This window comes from Thamnophis sirtalis, unplaced genomic scaffold (genome assembly GCF_051295495.1).
Source record: "Thamnophis sirtalis isolate CommonGarterSnake01/CBP01778 unplaced genomic scaffold, rThaSir2_p1.2 scaffold_7, whole genome shotgun sequence".
NCBI lineage: Eukaryota > Metazoa > Chordata > Lepidosauria > Squamata > Natricidae > Thamnophis > Thamnophis sirtalis.
The window spans coordinates 61,628,041-61,649,195 of record NW_028261387.1 but is presented as its reverse complement, the minus strand read 5'-3'; the positions used below and the strand labels follow the sequence as shown (position 1 = coordinate 61,649,195).

General features: G+C 38.1%; 1 protein-coding gene across 6 annotated transcripts in view; it reads left to right on the top strand.

Moving 5' to 3' along the window:
• The window catches only part of NAV1 (neuron navigator 1), a 264,428-nt gene that overhangs the window by 178,130 nt on the left and 65,143 nt on the right, over positions 1-21,155 (top strand). Inside the window, exon 1 of one of the 6 annotated variants that reach the window (XM_087720218.1) lies at positions 13,556-13,803. The exons of the other annotated variants lie outside the window; for them this stretch is intronic. Coding sequence (XP_087576344.1) covers positions 13,736-13,803 — 68 coding nt within the window. The 5' untranslated portion in view covers positions 13,556-13,735. Of the gene's footprint in view, positions 1-13,555; positions 13,804-21,155 lie in introns of those variants that run through there. 6 annotated transcript variants of the gene reach the window in all.

Sequence of the window (21,155 nt, the reverse complement as noted above, 5' to 3'; positions counted from 1 at the left end):
TAGAACCTTACTCTTTTCACCATTGAATTTCATTTTATTAGATAGTGCCCAATGTTCACGTTTGTCAAGATCCTTCTGTATCTTGAGCCTATCTTTTGGAGTGTTGGCTATTCCTGCCAGCTTGGTGTCATCTGCAAATTTGATGAGTTCCCCATTTATTCCCACATCCAAATCATTGATGAAAATGTTGAAGAGTACTGGGCCTAAAACAGAGCCTTGATGTACTCCACTGCATACTTCCCTTCATGTAGATGCAGTTCCATTGACGACTACACGTTGAGTGTGGTTGGTCAGCCAATTACGAATCCATCTGATGGTGATGCTGTCTAATCCACATTCTTCTACTTTATCTATTAGTAGGTTATGGTCTACCTTATCAAATGCCTTACTGAAGTCCAAGTAAACTATATCGACGGCATTCTTCTGGCCGGCATTCCTAGTGTCTGTTATTAATACAAATTGTATCAATGTGGAAAAGAAATGTGATGCTTTCAGCTTATTTATTTATTCCACTTTATATCACAAAATCAATTACAGGCTCAGATAGCAGTTGAAGAATTAATCAGAAGTAAAACAATAATAAAATAAGTTAAAATATCCATGAATAAAAATAGAAATAACTAACCACTAATCAAAAATTTGAAATGCAGAAATAATAATAATAAATAGAATAGAACTATGACACTAACAAAAAGGAAAAGGAAACATGGCAAACTAAAGATGACAACAACCAGTACTCTTTAGAAAAATTCTGTCATAGGTAATTTCTGGAAAGTTAGAAGATATGGAGCAAAGCAGTGACTGGAAAACCATCCCTCCAGGCCTCCATTCTCTTTATTTCACATAAGCAGGGTGTAAGTGGGGCATCTTACAAATGGGAAGAACATACTGGATAAGCCTGTTCACATAATGGAAGGTTGACCTACAAGTTCCAGCCAGAAACATACTAGTGACTAATGTAGCCCCCATGCATGTAATGTGCTGATAGCATAGCATGATTACTATGCTATGGTATTGAAGGATGGTGATGTAGAAGGAGGTGTGCATTGCATTTTTAGCGCTTAGGAACAGATAGCTTTGAGCAGAATGTGTGTGCATCTGCAAAATGCTATGTCATTTCATTCGTTTTGTTTGTTACATTTCAGTGCAATTCCCTTCTGAATCTCCAGGTTTTTTTCCACTGAAATGAGATCACTAACAAAGCCATTTGGCTGGCAAGTGCTTTATGTATCAGTGTCTAATTTCCTGTTTCACAGGCCAACTTTGCTGGAGAGAAATCAAGACTAAATGGCAAGCTGGGTGTTGCAGGCTGACTATAGTTGGCACTTAATATGCATGGAAAGGAAAAGGAATGTTCTTTACTCTGCCTTTTTGATAGGTTCAGCTGGATCAGCTAGAAATAGTATTAAGCTTAAATGAAAGGCAAATGAAGTTACTGAATTGTCACCTACAAATTCTATATGTAAAGTTAGAACATGGTTATTGAATTATCTATTACTTTTCCATTACAGGTGTGACCCTTCTTCACATTTAGTGCAGTTTAGCGGGGGGGGGGGGGTTTGTTGCTTTAAGTTAATCCTTTGTTTTATGGTGCTTTCAAATTAAACTTTTATTCTGTGTTTTACTGGGACTACAGAATATATAGAATAACAGAATTGGAAGGGACCTTGGAGGTCTTCCCCCACAAACCTCCCTCTCCCGCTGAAGCAGGAAACTCTATATCATTCCAGATAAATGGCTGCCCAATCTCTTTGTAAAAACCTCAAGTGATGGAATAGCTACAACTTCTGGAGCAACCCATTCTCTTGGTTAATTCTTCCCACTGTAGGAAATTTATTCTTAATTTTAGGTTGGATTTTTGTTAAGCTTCCATTCATTATTTCTTGTCTTGGCCTTAAGTCCTTTGGAGAGTAGATTGAACCCCTATTTTCTGTGACAGACCCTCAAATATTGGAAAACTTCTATCTGCTACCCCTAATCCTTCTCTTCATTACACTAGACATTCCCAGTTCCCACAACTTTTCATCATATGCTTTCCCCTCCAATTCTCTAATCATTTTTGTAGCTCTTCTCTGCCCTCTTTCTAGTGTCTCAACATTTTTTTTGTATCCTGTTGACCAAAACTAGATGCAGTATTCCAAGTGTGGTCTTATTAGTGTAGTATAAAGCAGTACTAACACTTCATGTGGTCTTGATACTATTCTTCTGTTGATGTAACTATAGCTCACTGCTCACTCATACCACTCTAGATCCCTTATTGCTGTTGAACCAAGTACTACCTATTATATACTGTGCATTTCTTGCATAATTGTGTAAAACCTTAGTTTTCTCGCCACTGAATTGCACTTCGTTGGATAGAGCCCAGTGTTCAAGTCTATCAATATCCTTCTAGATCTTGAGACTTCCAAAGTATTGGCTATTGGAGTTGTCTGTAAATTTGATGAGTAGCCCTTCTATCCCTTCCTCTAAATCATTTATGAAGATGTTGAAGTATACTGTACTTAAGACAAAACTCTGGGGTACCCACTGCATGCTTCCCTCCACGTAAATGTAGTTCCATTGAGGATTACACATCGAATACATTTTGTCAGTGACCTAGAAATCCATCTGGTGGTGATGCAGTCTATTCCACATTTTTCTATCTTACCAAGATGTAGGATGTGGTTTACTTTGTCAAATGTGCCTTACTGAAGTCGAACTATGTCCACAGCATGTCACTGGATCTAAATTACGTCCACTAATTCAGTTACTTTGTCAAAGAATGCAATATGTTTTGATCGGCATCTATTTTTGGCAACCCATGTTGGCTTCTAGTAATAGCTTTGCTTGTTTCTAGGTGTTCGCAAATCCATTGCTTGATTATATTTTCCAGATATTGATGTCATGATTTGGTATATAATTTCTTGTGTCCATTTTTTTTGAAGATTGGAACCACATCAGCTCATTTCCAATCCTCTGGTAGTTCCCCAGTACCCCTGCAGTTTTAAAAAGTATGGTTAAGTAGTTCCAAGATCATGTCTGCTAGCTCCTTCAGAACCCTGAAATGTAATCCATCTAGTCCTGGAGATTTAAACTCATCTAGTGTGGATAGATGTTGTCTTAACATTTTCTTACCTAATTTGATGTGTATTCCTAGTTTGTCTTTTTAATATAACACACTGGTTTGATTTTATTCTATTGCATGTGTGCAAACTGCTTTAGGTTCTTACCCACTGGAAAATCTTGCAATAGGCAAGATTTTTTTTAAAAAAAATAGTTAATAGAGGTATGCTGGTATGTTTCAAAGGTTTCTAGGTTCATGCCCAGAATATTAGTTATGGGTTCTTTATGCCTGAGTGCAGTAAGCATCCTTACCATCCACAAAAGTTTTGCTCTATGGACAGTGAATGCAAGGTTTAATTTAGATGCATTTAGAACCAGAACACATGGTTGTGATTTAATATTCACGTCATTTGTGCAACTAAAGAGATTGCTTGAAGTAACCATTTTGGGATTGCTTGCACCTCCCCTTGTTTGCTTGAATGCTTTGCCAGGAAACTAGAGCCCACTATTATCAGACTCCTTGGTAAAGTAATGATTATCCTGGACATTGTATGTTTGTGGCCACGGATGAACTCCAGCTGCTCAGCACAAAAAGAAAAAAGAAAAAGGGTAATGTCAGTCGCAGTCAGGAAATATTAGATGATTGACAGCACCTCCTGCATCAGGAATGCTTTTGGAAAAGCTATCTATCTAGGATGAGAACTGAATTGTCCTTTGATTCTTTGAATCTGGTGCTGCCAGTTATGACAGAATGAGAGATCAACATAATTCTGGTGGTTATTATGATAATGATTATTATTCTCATTTAAATATTTCCATCTTCATCCTGGTCCGCATAATAACTGATGATTGGATTAGCTATTCCAATTGTACATTAGAATTTGAGAAACATTTATTTTTATATGTTTATAATGCAACATGGAATTGAAAAATTTATACCAAAGTTTCACATCTTATTTTCAACGTCAAATCTCTACTGAGACATTGCTGTCTCAGCTTTATCAATATCAGTGAAATAAAAAAGCAGGATGCACTATGTAGGCTCTTAAGCTTCTTCCAATGATAACAGAAAACGACCTTTTTATTTTCCCCAATATCTTTTTTTATATATATATTCAAAAGTTTTATTTCTTTTAAAACAAACATTTCATCATTCCTCAATCAGTAAGACATCAAAGTACAATTTTTTGTATGTCAAAATAATTCTAGTTTACCACCAAATTCTTGTCTAGCCTAATGCATACCCTTCCCTCCCTCCACCCTCCCCCCCAACCCCCCTCCTCCCCCCCCCCGACTTCCCAGAACCCGTACACGGTATGGATTTTTAACAAACACAGTCTAAAATCTGTTGAAAAAAAGAAATAAAGAAATTAATGACATTCTACATTGACCTTAGCTTCTTCTTGCTGACCTAACTTTAAACAATTTAAATCATTTCTGATCTTAAGCATAGTCTAACTGGAATTTCTTGGTCCCGTATTTATTTTGTATATAGTCAATCCATTTTTTCCAGTCTCGTTTATATCTCTCACTTGAGTGATCTTTAAGATATGCCGATATTTTAGCCATCTCGGCTAAATTTGTAACTTTCAATGTCCATTCTTGAGTTGTAGGCAAGTCTTCCTTCTTCCAGTATTGCGCCACCAACAGTCTTGCTGCCGTTATTAGGTGCAGAATCAAGTTAATCTCTACCACTGTAAAGTCAGTACATATACCTAGTAAAAATAACTGAGGAGTAAACTTTATCCTTCTTTTAAAGATATTTTGCATAATCCACCATATTTTTATCCAGAATGCCTTAACCTTTTGGCAGGTCCACCATATATGATAATATGTAGCATCGAGAGAACCACACCTCCAACATTTAGGCTGTACATTCGGATACATAGAAGCCAGCTTTTTAGGATCTAAATGCCATCTATAGAACATTTTATAAAAATTTTCTCTCAGATTTTGAGCTTGTGTGAATTTCACATTTGTTACCCATATTCTTTCCCATGTATCCAACATTATTGGTTCTTCAATATTTTGAGCCCACTTTATCATACAATCTTTAACTAATTCTGTTTCCGAATCCATCTGTATTAATACATTATATATCCTCTTTATATGCATTAAGCCTTGATCTCTTATTTGTTTAAACAAATTATCTTCAGCTTGGATAAAACCAATTTTTTGATCTATTTTCCACCTGGCCTGTAATTGCCCATACTGGAACCATGTTTGAACTACCTTCTCCTCTTTTAATACCTCCAAAGATTTTAGTTGTAGTACCCCACTTTCCAAAATGAGAAGCTGTCTATAGGTAGTTCTATCCTGTTTTTGTGCTATGTTCATATTTTCAATTGTATGTCTAGGAATTGCCCACATGGGTATTTTGTCATTTAATTTATATTGGTATTTTTTCCAGACCCGCAGTAAAGCATTTCTTAAAATATGACTTTTAAACTTCTTATCCAGTTTTTTGTTGAATAACAAGTAAGCATGCCAACCATATACCAGATCGTATCCCTCGATATTCAGTATTCTATCATTAGTTAAATGAGTCCAATCACTAATTACAGATAGCGCCACTGCATCGTAATATAATTTTAGGTTAGGTAATTTCAAGCCTCCTCTCTCCCGTACATCTTGCATTATTTTCATCTTTACCCTCGGCTTCTTTCCTGCCCATACAAATTTGTTGATACCCTTCTGCCATTCTAAAAGATTCGCATCTTTTTTAAGTATAGGTAACATTTGGAAAAGAAATAAAAATTTTGGTAAAATGTTCATTTTCACTGCTGCTATCTTTACTGGTGCTATATTAGCACAATAGAGTTGTTGAGGCAAGGAGTCTTGACAAAGAGCTTTTCTTTTAAAATCAGTTTTATCAAAATTGGTTATAGGCCTGTAACCATACAGACATGCTCACACAAACTAAAATAATATTGGTTGGTTTAATGCAGCAGATTTTGGCTTAATGTACTGTTTGAACTTATCCATTAGGTTTCTAAATAATATTAGGCATAGGGTCATGTGAGCCTCATCAACTGATGATTATTCAACAAGCTACAGTATATTTAAACAGGTGATTGAATCAGTTATTGGTTCATATTGCCTAGTGGTGAGAAGTAGTACTCTTCCTGGCTTACAAATAGGACGTTTTCCAATCATCTACTACATTATAGTTTCAAAGGAGATGCTAATATAGAGCTCTGGTCCCTATAATATCCTACTCAGCAACAGGCTGAACAAAAGTGGCTTTTTGTTTCCGTGCCAAGAATGTAACAGTGTGCTATCGTCACCTGCTTGATGTTGGTAAGGGTATAATTTTTAATCAGTTAAATGCTGACAGATTCCCAATGACTATTGTTGGCTGCCTGAGCACCAGTAGAGAATTGCTGGCCCAAATTTAGACATGGGCATTTTTCCTGCACTCAGAGTAGTTTAAGAGGAAAACAAATGCAGAGCTTTAGCATATCAGGTCCTCAGAATGGTTTCTGAGATTAAAATTTTGACGGAAGGATGGTAGTATTAGCCAATATCTCTTTTTCTAACATTTGCCATTTCAACAGACAAAAATATTGGCTAATAGAGATAGTTATATTTTATCTAATTAGAAGGATTGGATAAAAGGTTAGATTCACCGTGATCCTTCTCAAAGTCAGTGATTTTTGGAGTTAAATGCATGAGTCATAGCCTTGCTTTATTTGGTTCTCCAGCAGCTGCAATGTTGACCTGCATAGTTTGGTATAGAATCTAAAGGGGAGGGATGTCTTTTCATCAAGGCTACATTCTAGAAGCTTCAATTTTATCAAGCCCTGGATAGTGGGGGGGTGTAGGAACCCCAAAGAGAGCAGGTGTTTGCTTAAAGCCTACCACATTTTCCTAGCAGCTGTTGCCTCCCTTCCCTGGCAGCATCAGAGCTGCATAAGTCAGCCCTGCCTTCCTCCTGCATATATATTATCTTCTCCATGCCAATTTTTGTGAGAGAAAAGTAGCTTTCCAAGACCGTTTCTTCATTCTGCTAAAATTAATCCCATCTTTTACCCTTTCAATTATAGCAATTTAATTGGGAGGTCTTCACCATCGGCCAGTCTGATAGGCCCATTGACTAATGCTTCTCTCTTCTACCCATGTGAAGATTCTCGTTTTCAGAATGATTCAAAAGGAGGCTCTGTGTTGGGTCTCCTAAGTTTTAGTTTCTTAGGACAGAGCCTACCGCAGCTTACTTTAAAGCCATTCCTGTACATTGACATTGTTCCAATGATCATATGTGTAGTGTTTCAAAGAAGGCAATTTGGAAGGTGAAAGTGGATGCATTAAGCCTTATAAATGCAACTTTACCACAATCTCTAGGTGCTCTGTGGGCCTCAAATTGGAGCAGAGTGTGGGTTGTGTACCCCAGTGCTGCCTCAGTGATAGGTAAACCTTTGCCTATTTTTTTTTAATTTTTAAAATATGTGATAATGTTATTATCACAAAATGGCTATCAAGATGATATATCTTGTCACAAGCACATTTCCCAAAAGACAGTTCTGATTGCATTCAGTCACTTATTGTAACCTCACCCCCCCCCCCCAGTGTACCCATTATTCCAAGTAGTCCTATTGTTATTTTCTAAGAATGGCGCTGGGTCCATCTAACTTCAAGGCTCTCTTATAGATAAGGACATCATGGAATTAATTCCTGTTTTCATTCTTTTTTAAAATGAAAATCATGGAGCAAAACATTTAAATCAGGTGGAATAAAAAGTCCCTGGCAATCCCTGAAAATTGTATGTCCCTGTATCAAAGTAATATTTGCCCTTTAATGTATAAATAACACTTTCAGTAAGAGGGATGCGGTGGCTCAATGGCTAAGACGCAGAGCTTGTCGATCAGAAAGGTTGGCAGTTTGGCGGTTCAAATCCCTAATGCCACACAATGGCATGAGCTCCCGTTACTTGTCCCAGCTTCTGCCAACCTAGCAGTTCGAAAGCAAAAATGTAATGAATGTTGTTAGCTTAACTATGTACACATAGTATTATTCCCTGTTTAGATTCCATTGGAACTCTGGTCTCATCTAAGATGCTAAGTTGCTATAAATGAGCTGACTTTCCCAGTTAAAAAAACTGCAACCATGCCCTGTCCTCATAAAAGGAGGAAAAAGGAGAGAACTAGAGGAATGGTAGTTCCAAAAGTCTAGAGAAGGTCAGTCCTCTCACATAATTATAGAGCCTTTTTTTAACAACTTTGCCAAATACTGGTTAGAGAGCTGAAGGAAAGGTAGAATCTTTTAAATTTAAATTGGCTGGCTTAAACAAAAGGCAGAGGAGTAAGGGAGGTGGTGGGGAAGATCGGCTTCTTCTAGTTTACTGATTTATAAGGCAGGCAGTTGACTCAGGGGAGTACTAGAACTGAGCAGCACACAAGGAGGCTAAATAATAGATAGCTCTTTTAATCACTATATGCGCAGTGAGAGATGACCTGCATTTCTATGTAGTACTTTATGTGTGGTTCCTCTGATCAGTTTTCATTTTTCCCTTAATTATTTGTTTAATATAACCCTTATTAGTGTTTCTTAGCCATTTTCAATGGATCGAACTGTGGGTGCTCCAAGGTACCAAATCATATTAGAAGGGATCCTTTTCATTCCCATATTGAGGAATTCTGTACTCTCCACGAAGTACAGCATTCATTAAAGCTATTTTCTATCCTTCAAGTGAAAAGCCAACTTTTCTCCAAAAAAAATTGGTGGTGTGAACTAGTGATTTTCGTATGATTCTGATTCTTTAAACTGGTGCTTTAAATTCTTAGTATTTTCTGATACTTTCTGTGGGTTTCTTTATTTCTTTTTGGTACCAAATGGGATAGAAAATGTTTACATAAAATTTTTATATAATATTTAATCAGCTATATCAGGGGTATCAAACTCATGTTGTCACAGCGGTATCACGTGACATACTGGGACTTCCCCCCCTTTTCACTAATCCAGGTGTGGGCATGTGATGCATCTGGCCGCAGGTCGTGAGATTGATAGCCCTGAGCTATATCATAGCTTATCAATACAACTTAGCAACACTAGCAAGTTTTTACTCACACGTTGTCAGGGTTCCAAATAGCATCCAAAAGTAAAAGAGTTCAAGGCAAAGTATGGCTCAAAGTTCCAATTTATTAAGAGAGCCATGTTGGCACATCTGGGAAAACCTGAATCTGAAAGCTTCCCAGTTTTCCCCACCTAGTTGAAAGTTCAAGATCTTGCCCCCACACCCACAGGTCCATCACATGGTCCAATCTCCGACTGCCATGCTGGCAGTTCTACCCATCCAGTTCTGGTCATGTGCAGAAGTGCAGAGACAAAGGATGACCTTGGCTTTCTAGAAAGAATTTTGTTGTGGCTGCATAGTATGTGACTTCTTCCAATTCCCCCCCCCTCCCATTTTCCCACAATAGAAAATGCATAGCAGAATAATAGAAAGTGTGGCAGTAATCAGTAATACAAAACTGTTGGGAAAAGTCAGAGCAGAAAAGATTTGCACACTGGAGCTAGAAATCTTTCAGCTTTATTAAATTGCTCTAAGACATAGATCTTTCAGTGGGAGTGGGATTACTTCTTTTTGTAATTAGCGAGAGCTAAAAATATATGAGAGGATGCAAAGCAAGCAAAAAGCTAATGTATTAAAGTAACTTCCACTACTACATAGATATTCATTGTATATGCGTAGACATGTAATATAAATGATTTAGCTTGCCCGATACATTTAAGCAGATAAATTATGATCAAGTAATACTGCACATTTAATGAAATGGATCTATCCCCAAGATTATATATAATAGATTAATGCAAATCCTGTGCATATTATACTTTTTAAACTTAGTAACTGGTTAATAGGATTTTTTTTAAAAAAACATTTCAGTATCAGCTAAGCTCTTTGGAATTCTTCATACTGCCCATTGTCCATTGGGGTAGGACAGCCAATAAATTAAATAAAATAAATAGTCATAAGATAAAGAAAATACACATGCATTGATGTACGTAAGTGAAATAATGTTTTTTTTTAACTATGGTGAATGTTGGTGCTGATCCTACTGCTCTTTTGGGTTAGAAGTGCCTGGTCTGGGCAGTGCAAGTATCTTGACAACTACTGGATGAAAGCAGAAAGTTGGAGAACAATCTTGTGCTTTGGTGCTTTGGACTTTTGAACAAACTCATTTCTAAAATGATCTGATGAAAGTTTTTATGTTGTTTTCTTTGGAATATAGAAGTGGGTTTTTTACTGGGATTTTTTTACTGAATTGACAAGCTATCCCCTGTTTCTATTTCTTTGTAGTCTTCCATCAAAATGCTAACTGGCTCTTTCTCCGGTTTCTTTTTTGCTTTTCTTTTCTTTCTTTCTTCTTTTTTGGAGATCAGTCAAGGTTGGTTAGATTTGGTCAATTATTTGAACTATAAAGATTTTTTTTAAAAAAATAACAGAAATTACAATCTGGATTACTGCAAGGAGCTACAATCTTAAACATATGATGGATACAACCCACTGCTTTTGCTAGATTAAATTATTTTAAGAACTCCACACAATATATTAGTAGTTTTATTTATCATTATCTCAATTTTCTGCATTGAAAAAGAAGCCCAATTTGGCTTGCGTTAAAATTGACAAGAAGCGTGTGTATAATTTGATAGGGCTGAATGTTAATTGCTTCTATTGTCAGAGCTATTAAGAGAAATTTGAAAATTAAATGCCTTGAAGAAAAGCCTGAAGCATTTGTCTTTTCTGTTGCACATCTTGACATTAGAGTAAAAATAACCATTTTGATCTAAGTCTGTTTGCTGTCCTTGAGAAGGTGACATTTGAAAAAAATCACAATGTCTATCTTCATCATATTTAAGACATTGACTAGCATTAGGGAAGAGTCATGAACTTAAAGTGTGGTGCTCTTATAAACCTGAATATGGCTCATTGCTCTCAGATACTTTTAGTATGGCAGAAGCTTCTGTGCATCTTTTTCTTCTTTCCTTGATTGTTCTTAAGCATGTCTTGGCTTGAAATTCCCTCCCTGTCACCTTAAATGTTCCTGGGTTAGATGACCTGGTGATGTAACACAGGTGTGACTGACTCAGAGGTTGAAGCTCCAAACAAAGTTCAGTGTCAGCAAGAAATGGTCAGGCTGTTGCCATTCTCAGAGGGACCTTGGCAGTGCTGCAGGGACCTGCATGTTAGGGGCCTTGCAGGTTTATATAAGTCTGACGACTATGAAGTGCTAAGAGTATGGGGTTTACAGGCAGACATCCTTATCCTTACCTTCTGCATTTCTAACAACAAGCTGTGAAAATATTTACAGACCCCTCACATCCTGGACATAAATTGTTTTAACTCCTACCCTCAAAACGATGCTATAGAGCACTGCCCACCAAGACAACTAGACACAAGGACAGTTTTTTCCCCAAACACCATCAGTCTGCTAAACAATTAATTCCCTCAACACTGTCAAACTATTTACTACGTCTGCATTACTATTACTATTAATCTTCTCATCATTCCTATCACCCATCTCCTCCCACTTATGACTATAACTTTGTTGCTTGCATCCTTACGATTTATATTGTTTCCTAGTAAGATTTGATTCCTTATTTGTACCCTCTGACTATCATTAAGTTTGTATCTTATGATTCATGATGAATGTATCTTTTCTTGAGATGAGAGCATATGCACCAAAGACAAATTCCTTGTGTGTCCAATCAAACTTGGCCAATAAAGAATTCTATTCTATTCTGTTCTATTCTAACAACAATCTCTCTCTCTCACACACACACACACACACACACACACACACACACACACACACACACACACACCAAAGGTGGGTTGCTGCTAGTTGAGCCCAGATTGGGCAAACTGGTAGTAGTGGCAGTGGAAGGCTCAATCCACCCATCCTGCATGCGCAGAAGCATCGCATGCACTCGAACCAGTAGTAACAAAATGGGCAACCCACCACTGACACACACGCGCAAAAATCAAGCAGAGGCAAATTGGCATAGGAAAGCAAGTATATTTTGTGGGAAATTAAAACAAAGACAAACTTCACAGATATAAGATGATGTTACGCTGCTTTAAATGTAGATGACATTTTCTTTTTTAAATATTGCACTTTACATCAGCTCCTCCTCTCAGCAAATTGAGGTGCAAAGCACAACTTTCCTCAGTACATTTTTTAAAAGTGACAGAAACTGACAAATCTGCCCCAACATTTCACATAAATAACACTTTCCCATCATCCCTAACTGTCATAGCTATTGAGTTGATAGAAACTGTAGCCCAACACACTTTCATACCAGGTTGACATGTGATGGATTGTAGCCCATGAAAGCTTGTGCTCTAATAAATGTATTATTCTGTAATGTGTGGCAAAGTTTTTTATTGTCTTGCTACAACAGACCACCAAGGTGAAATTTAAGATTCAGAAGTTAAGCCTTTAAAAATAGTAGCTTACTTTGGGTTACCTAACTCTGGATTTACTAGATTTGTACATTGTGTTAAATGTAATATTATTTGAATTTGGCTTCGCTTGTTGCTTGAACTCAAACATTGTAGTTTATTACTTTGCATCTTCAGCTCTACCAATAAAATTCAATATTCAATAAAATGCAAATCATAGGTTATTTTAATGTATAAACCCAACGGTAACATTTTGCCTTTCTCGTTGACAATCTAATGCCAGCTTTTATATGTGACTTTTAGTATTCTCACACAGTAACCTCCTAAAATCTAAAACTAGGGTTTTTTGTGTGTGATAAATATTACTAGCTATCAAATTGAGTACACGCAAACTTTTCCTTTAGGATTTAATATTAAATAAGTAGGTATCCTCAGTGTTACTGTCAGGTGAACTAGAGCATTTTCCTACTAAGCTCTATTTGTTAAAGGGGAATGAAGACACCTATTGCTACATCAGACTGGTCCATCAATAGCTGATACCTGAAAGTAGAACTGATTTGCTGATTTAGTATCAATTTGGATCAGAATGGAAGAGGTTGATGGTGTTTCAAAGGAAGGGGGTATTTGCTGAATTTAAACGCAGAAAATATGCCTTTATCTTTTCCCCTGAACTGTTCCCATTTTGAGTAGCAAAGTGTAAAGCTGACTGCATGCTTACAGATAGCTGAAGAACAATCCAATGCAGCATCCGGCAACTAGAGAAAAATGAGTGTGCTGTAGAACAAAGACATCTTGCCTGTTGCCAAAATGAAGGTTTTGCTTAGAATGTGTGTGTGCGGGGGGTGGGGTGGGTGGGTGGTAAAAAAGGGTTATCGGTGTCCCAGGGGGGTTAATGGAATTAAGGTACTGCAGGATACCGTGCACTGCTAGGGAACTGCTTTTATTTTCTCAGGGGGCTTGCAATTTCGTGCTGCAGCTTGTGCTAAAAGGAGAAGCCCAAACAGCCCTTTGTCTGCTATACCTGCAGTGGGTGTTAAAGAGGCAGCCTTGCATAGCAGAGGGGACAAGAGGCAGCAACATAGGGAAATAGTGCACTATAGCTTTAAGAGTAGCTGTCAGGAGCCATCAGAGGGAAAGCAAGGGAATGAGGGGATGGCGAAGGAGGTACCAAGGGAAGGGTCTAATTTCTTCTCCGCCTTCCTTGCTTCATGTGGCTGCTTTCTGAGAGGTTGCGCCAGCACTGGGGAGCTTGTATGGAACATTTGTGCAGGAGTATAGGGAGAACTTGAGAAAATGCTCCATGCCCCGTTGCAGAGGACAGGGAGGACACTCCGCTCAGTACATTTTTCCAGACCCAGCAGGTAAGAATGGGGTGCAAGTGAGTTTTAGTTGCTTTTCTGTGGGAAGGTCCAAGCTCCTTGTAAAGGGAACAGACCCAGTGTGCCTCCGCTGGTGTCTTCCCCAGTGCCAGCTGTGGCTGCTCTGATGGTGAAGTACAGGGTGCTAGAAATCCTCATCCATCTCACCGGCTGCTGTAATCTGGAATGAGGAGGGCTTTGCCTGAATCGTGTGTTTAAGAAGGAACAATGGCATGGTTTGGTGCCTGGGTGGGGGCTCCTGAATCACTCAAATGCGTAAAAACCATTTGGAAGCATTAGCTCATTGGGCGTGTTACATGCTACAAACTTAAATTTCAAGCATGTAACTCCAAATCCTTTCCATCTCTCTCTCAAAGTGGAATGAAAAATCTACAAAGGGAGTGATTTCCTCCTTACTACCGATTCAAAGAAAGCTATTTCTCTCTTAGTAATTCCATAAAGACTAAAGAAGAATACTCTAAACATTGTCTAAAATGTTCAGCCAAAACTGTAGCGAAAGAAAATGCTATTGTTAAAATGACTGTGGGCTTTTTTCTTTTTCTTTTTAAAAAATCTATTAGTTGCAGCATGCCATGTGCTGCTATTGACTGTGGTCTGGGAAGTGACACCAGCATGCACACAGATGGGGAAGGGGCAGCTGGGGAGGCTTAGGGCATTAGATTGGCAGGGAACCATGCAAGAGATGGATTCTTGCATTCTTCTGCTAACTGCAGCCAATTCACACAACCCTGTTTTCCTCCATTGTATTCTCTCCCAGTCCTTGCAGTGTTAATGGACCGTTAGGGAACCTGCAGTCTCTCTCTCTCTCCTTTAGACCACCTGCTTTACTTCCTCCCTTTCTTTTTGTGTGTGTTATGATTTGAATTGTACCCGCCTGGTGACTCCCTGCAGCCCATCCTCTGTGAAATGTGATCTTGCAGGAAGGAGAATGAAGGAAGGGGCGGAGGCCATGAGGGAAGAAATAGGTGGGAGTTGGACAGTTTGAATTTGTGGGGAGCAGCCTCTGGAGCACGTGTTTGTGTGGGACTGACTTGCTTGCAGGGCTCACAAGCAGCAGAGCAGACATGAGCCAAGCAGCATTCATAGATGGGCAGCCTGAGAGCCTTTTTGTGAGAAGAAAGGCAATATCCTGTCTCAAATAGGTTACAGATGGAATTGCATCTTGGTTCAAAGGTGCCTTTCCAGAGGTTTTACTATCTGGGCATGTAAAGTTTCCTCCAATGACATGGAAAAGAAAACAATAAGCTTGGCAAGAAGGGACATTAGCATCCTTGCTTTATGGGATATTAATTCCTTAAAGATTCTGCTGCAGGTCTGGAGTGTGATTGGATTGCTTACCTAGAACTGATTCTTTGAAAACAAAAAGATTCTTCACCTCAGTTGAATTTTTAAATTTTCTATTTAATCTTGTAACTTGCATCCCAGAGTGCACTATAATATCATCCAGATACAGGAGAATCATCTATAAAAGGAGGAATGTTGTATATTGGGCTTCAATTTTTAAATTGGTTGCTTTTCCTCTGTCACAGTATAACTTATTTTAAAAGTAACTCATATCTGTTTTGACAATGGCTGCAAACTAACACATTTCTGTCTTGAAATACTTACTGGTCTCTGTGTAAATCTTAAAGCCAGATGTTCATGTTCTTTCAGATTGACTGTGTAGTTGTATTTCATTCTGAAAGACAAGGAAACTACTCTGATTATAGTCATTCTTGGCTTGCTAAATAGCTACAATTTTTTTTCTTTCCACAAGGAAATGAGAATCTACAAGAGGAAGTGGAAAATGGATACAAACTGGAATTCTTTGACCTAGATTTCCTTTTAAGAAAGAGAGCTGAAGGTCCTCTGGGACCATCTCATTAATTTTTGATTCTGTTTTTTATTATTATTCACAGAAATTGAAAGTGTTTGAGTAATTAGAACTAAATTATTTTCTTCTACTTTCCCTCATCTATCTATCATCTCTCTCTCTCCCTCTCCCTCTCCCTCTCCCTCACCCTCACCCTCACCCTCACCCTCACTCTCTCTCTCTCTCTCTCTCTCTCTCTCTCTCTCTCTCTCTCTCTCTCTCTCTCTCTCTCTCTATCTATCTATCTATCTCGTAATTTCTATAGTTAGGATGTGTTTATTAACACTTAATTCTTCATAACACTGGAGAGGCTGTGCATGCAGATATATAGCTTGGTCTTTAGCTTTCACAGTGACAAAATTTGGGACTGAAAAAAAAGAGTTGAGCTGCGTTAAAAAGAATGATTCTTGGAATGATGCTTTGTGGCTTAATTTTTGTCCTAAACAGCATTATGCTTTATATCCCAATTAGCTTTAAGCATGGCCATTGCCAAGAGATTTGCTGAAACAGCAGAAATTGTGCCTTCAGTATTTCTGAGTGAATAAGAACATAAGCATTTCCATACTGAATCAATCTACCTCAACAGTGATGCATAATAATCTTCAACACAGCAAGGCTAACCCTTTCTTTTGTTTTCTGTATCTGATCATCACAGATATACTAGTTTTGCAGATTGGTTTTTTGCAGTTGAAGACTCTGCCTTCATTGGCATCCAATGCTGTAATTAGAAAAGCAGAGGGGCAGCTTATTTGGGGGCAAAATGATGAAGGTTTTTGCCTTATTTTTTTTTTAACCCCTGTCACGAACAGGAATCAAACTGTTGTTTCACACTGTAATGGGAGCAAAAGAGTTACTTGATTTATGAAATTAATAAAATAATTAGAAAAAAGTTACAGCTTTATCAAACAACAGGTGTGTGATCCCTGTGAAGCCCTAACTCCTGTCAAAGTTTTTATCTCCAGCTTCACTTTAAATGTTTTAATTCCAGAGACCCAAGGGATAAGGTGGGGCTGGAGAAGCCAATTGACTTATTGAAAAAGCAGTTGGAAAGACTGAGGGAAATAAGAAGTCATTTCCTCTGCAGAATGTGAGCATTTCGGTCATAATGCTTACTGCCTGCCAGTGTTTTGACTGCCCTCTGGAGTGAATTTATTTTTATTTATGTATTCAGTTTCTATAGCCACCCAACTCAACAAGTGTCTCTGGGTGGCTTACAATTCTTAAATTATAAAACAATAAAACATCCAGAAAATAAATAATTGCTTTGAAATGGTCTATCATGTAGAAACTGTGACCTGAATCTGCAGAATTTTTTTTTTAGATTTTCCATATTTCTCTAATCTCTGATAAATAATTATAGGTTTATAACACAGCTTAGAAAATTAGTAACTAATCATACTTATCCTGAACTGCATTGAAATCAAAAGAGATTATTTTAAATTGATGTATGGAAGATCAAAGCAGGAGAAGATAGGAATAAATGGATTGCTGAGTATCAGAAAAACAGCAGCTGGTATTTTTAGGCAGAGTTGAGAAAAATGAAAAGTTAAAAATATTGTATAATGGGCCTCAGAAGTTCAGGGAGTCCTCATATAGAGACTGCCTCATTTGCAGTCATGACAGTTATAAAAAAAAGTAGCTTTACTAACCATCTCACATTTATGACAGTAGGATCATAAGCACAGTTGAAGTTTCCAATTGCTGGTTCCAATTGAGGTTCTCAAATGAGGACTATCTACCGGTATATTATGCCTGTAGGAGAAGGAGAAAAAGGAGAAGGTAGGAATAACCATTGAGTAACCCAAAGGCCATGGTTGTATACACTCTCTCATTGAGGCTAGATTATTCTATTGTCTGGCTGCATATCTTTTATCCCTGGAACTTGCTTTCTTTTTCACTTATATTTATTCAGGCTTCATTGGTCAGGTTCTGTGCAGGCATGGCTTGCTTATTGATTAATAGTGCCCATTACTGTTGGATTGAAAGCCCCTTGTCCTTTACAAAGCCTTTGGCGAGCTTATTCCAGCTATTTCAGTTAAAAGGCCTTCTAGCCATAAACAGTATAGAGTTCTCAGATCTTTACTTTCTCTGTTTCTCAGGAAGTACTGCTTTCCTGAAACAGCACCGACTATAGTGGCTTCTGCCACCATAAATGAACAATTATACTGAAGAACAAAAGAGTGGTAAGCTTAGATCAGTGACCTCCAACCTTTTGGGACTGGTTCTGTGGTACTGCATCCTGGATGGATGTTGTTTTGTGTGCTGCCTGCATCCCACGGATGGGACTTCGCTTGTTTGTGGGGCCTGGTTTCTGGCATGCCCCGGTCCGGTGCCAGTCCATGAACCAGGGTTTGGGGACCCCTGGCTTAGATGTTCCTTTTCCTCACCAAGTCCAATTTATGTCTGAGTCTCATTCTTTAATTTAGCATCCCACCAATTATTTTCTATTACCGCAGCCATGAGTAGTGAAGGCCAGACAATTTGAACTCATGCTATTTCTGCCATCTTCCTCTTGTGCCTGCCAATATAATGTGACTTCTGATTTTACTTTATAGGCTGTAATTTTCCACAGTTGACTAAGAAGGTAATGGGCAGAGCATTTGAAATTTCAAACCTGGTACTGGAAGGGTCCTCTAAGCCAGTCAAGTGCCCTACCTTCCCCCCTTCTAATTAGGGCATTATAGAAAGCACCCCAGCAAAATTAATCTGGAACAGCATCCCACAGAGATCCATATAATGTTCAAAAACCCCTAGAAAACATGTTAGTGGCTAGGATCCTCATGCTGCTTTCTTTATTTCTTAGATTTATATCCCACCTTTTGCTCAAGGACTAAAGGTTGCATATAAAACACTACATTGTCTCATTTTTCCCCATGGCAACAATCTTGAGAGCTAGGGCGAGCTGAGAGAATGCATCTCATTGAATTGCTATGGATCACCACAGAGTCACTGTCGATTGTTGTTGGACTTGAACCTGTGTCCAATGCATTTTTGTTTTGTTTTAATTTAAAACAAAACCTGGGCTCCAAAGATTTTCTCAATTTCCAGGTGCTTGCCTCACTCTTGATAAAAATGAATGAAAGGAAAATATAATACTGACCTTCCCCTCATTTAGAATCAATTCAAAAATCACTTGTCTCCCAGTAGGACTTCCTTTTTTGGTCTTGTTGAACAGATTTTCTCTGTGCAAAAGAGGGAAGACTGTATCTAGCTTCGCCTTTGCATGGAACTTCCAATAATTCTCCCTACTTCAAAAACCATGCAGAAGTTACTTTGGAAGTACTGGTATGGAAATGGAGACCCTATTTGAATAACAGGATTTTTATTGTGAAGGTTTCCTAACAATAATCTTTCCTCTCTGACAAGAATAGGATGGTGATAATAAAAATTATGGGAAGAATAGGCAGGGCACCTTTCCATGTGGAAAATCCTTCTGGCTTCATTGGAAACTGCAGACAATTATTGGAAAAACTTCCAGTTTTTTATTTTATTTTGAGAATATTTCTTGGAAATATCAAACCATTGCAAAGCATGTCCAAGAACTTTACCCAACACTAATTTTCAATTCAATTTCTAAACAATTTCCATTTTAATGCCAAGACAAGCTGAAGCCAGTACTTATACATTCCTGGTTATTCCAGCTCAGTGTTTTCTCAACCACAGCAACTTTAAGATGATAGGTAGACTTTCAACTCCCAGAATTTCCTAGCCAACTTCTTAAACCTAAAACCTGTGGTTCCAGTCCAAATCGTAACTTAGTCTGGCAGGGGTATGCAACTTTCTTCCTCATTTACATACTATCTCTGGGCTATAAGCTAGCATGTGTCACACAAAAATAAGGGTCACACTTTTGACAGCTATCATAAAATGGATGCTGACAGGTAGCCTGAGTTGTATTTTGGCACCAGCTATATGTTTCACACAGCTTTAACATTCTAAATAGGAAAAGTGCCTTCCCTTTAGCCCAAAGTAATGTTCTCTCTTCAGCATTTCTGACTGGAAGATAGAAAAAGATACCATATCTATTATGGGTATGTCCCTGTGACTCAAGAAGGTGAGAACTTTTGAACTTGTTCTTCTGTATTGCCAGTTTTATACAGAACATCAAAATATTCTCATTACACCACTCCACTAATATAATATGATTCAACATCATGAATCAACATCACAAGCAATTTCTATTTTTTAACATCAACCCAAAATAATACATAATAATACAGCCAGGCAGTAGTGTAGATTCACTCCTTTTGTTTTAAATTAAAAAAGGAGAGGAAAAAATATCTGGGACTTTGTAGCAATAGTTGTAAATGGATTTCTTATTTCAGCCTCTCCTGTGCATGCATGCCTACCTCTCCTATGCATCTGGTTTAATGATTTGAAGGAAAAACTAGACTCTTCCTGACACTATGTGAGGCTTCACTTCATAATGACTGAACCACAAAAGCACTGCAACTTGAGTTGCTGCCTTCCTGTTGCTCAAGTTTGTAATTGACAATAATATATCCAAATGTCTATGTACACATGAGTGAAGAAGGATTTCCTTTTTGTCTACAACCATCTGCAGAAGTACTTTACTATTGGCCTTACACAATTATACTTACTATGCTAACCTCCTGCTTGTTAGTCTAGTGGCCATGGCATGAACCTCTCACACCACCACCACAAGCTCACCATTTGGTTTCAGTTCACAGTTCCACAGTTACCATGTATGGTCAGCCCTGAGTCAGACAGGTTGATAGTTCTTGTTCCACATTCCATGAAGAAAAGCCAATTGACTGGCAGTTGAATTTTATTTTAACATGGAAATGGAATCCCAAATGCGCTTTTTCAAGAGGCAACTGGACTTCCTGATTTTTCTTTGAAGATGTTTTGCTTCTCATCTAAGAAGCTTCTTCAGCTTCTTTTTCTTCTAGAGCTGAAGAAGCTTTTTTGATGAGAAGCAAAAGGTCTTTAAAAAAAAGAGAAAGTCTCTTTAATTTCTCTGTAAAAATAGGACAAGTTGAGTACATTGACATATAGTAGAAATACACCAAGCGGAAGAGGAGTGGGATAGAAGAAAGATGGGTAGAGAGGGCAGGAGAGGGGATGAAAGGGAGGGTGAGAAGGAAGGGAGGGAGTGGATCGGGAGAGAGGAGTGGTAGAGGGGGAGGGGAAGTAGGGTAGAGGGGAATGAAGGAGGGAAGATAGAAAGTTGGAGAGGGCGGAAGAAAGAGGTGTATGGAGAGTGGAAGAGGTATATTGGGTTTCTATTTTTGTGGGTATTGTTGACGAGGAATTGCTGTGATTATTGTTTAATGTTGTATGGCCCCGGCTATGCACAGTATATATGTGAGTGTATGAAAATGAAAAAATGGAAAATAAAAACCTTTTCAATGAAAAAAAAAGAGAAAGTCCAGTTGCCTCTTGAAAAAGCACCTTTGGGACAACCATGACCTGGATGACTGAGAATCTGTATAGACATGGAAATGGAATAGTGGCCTTC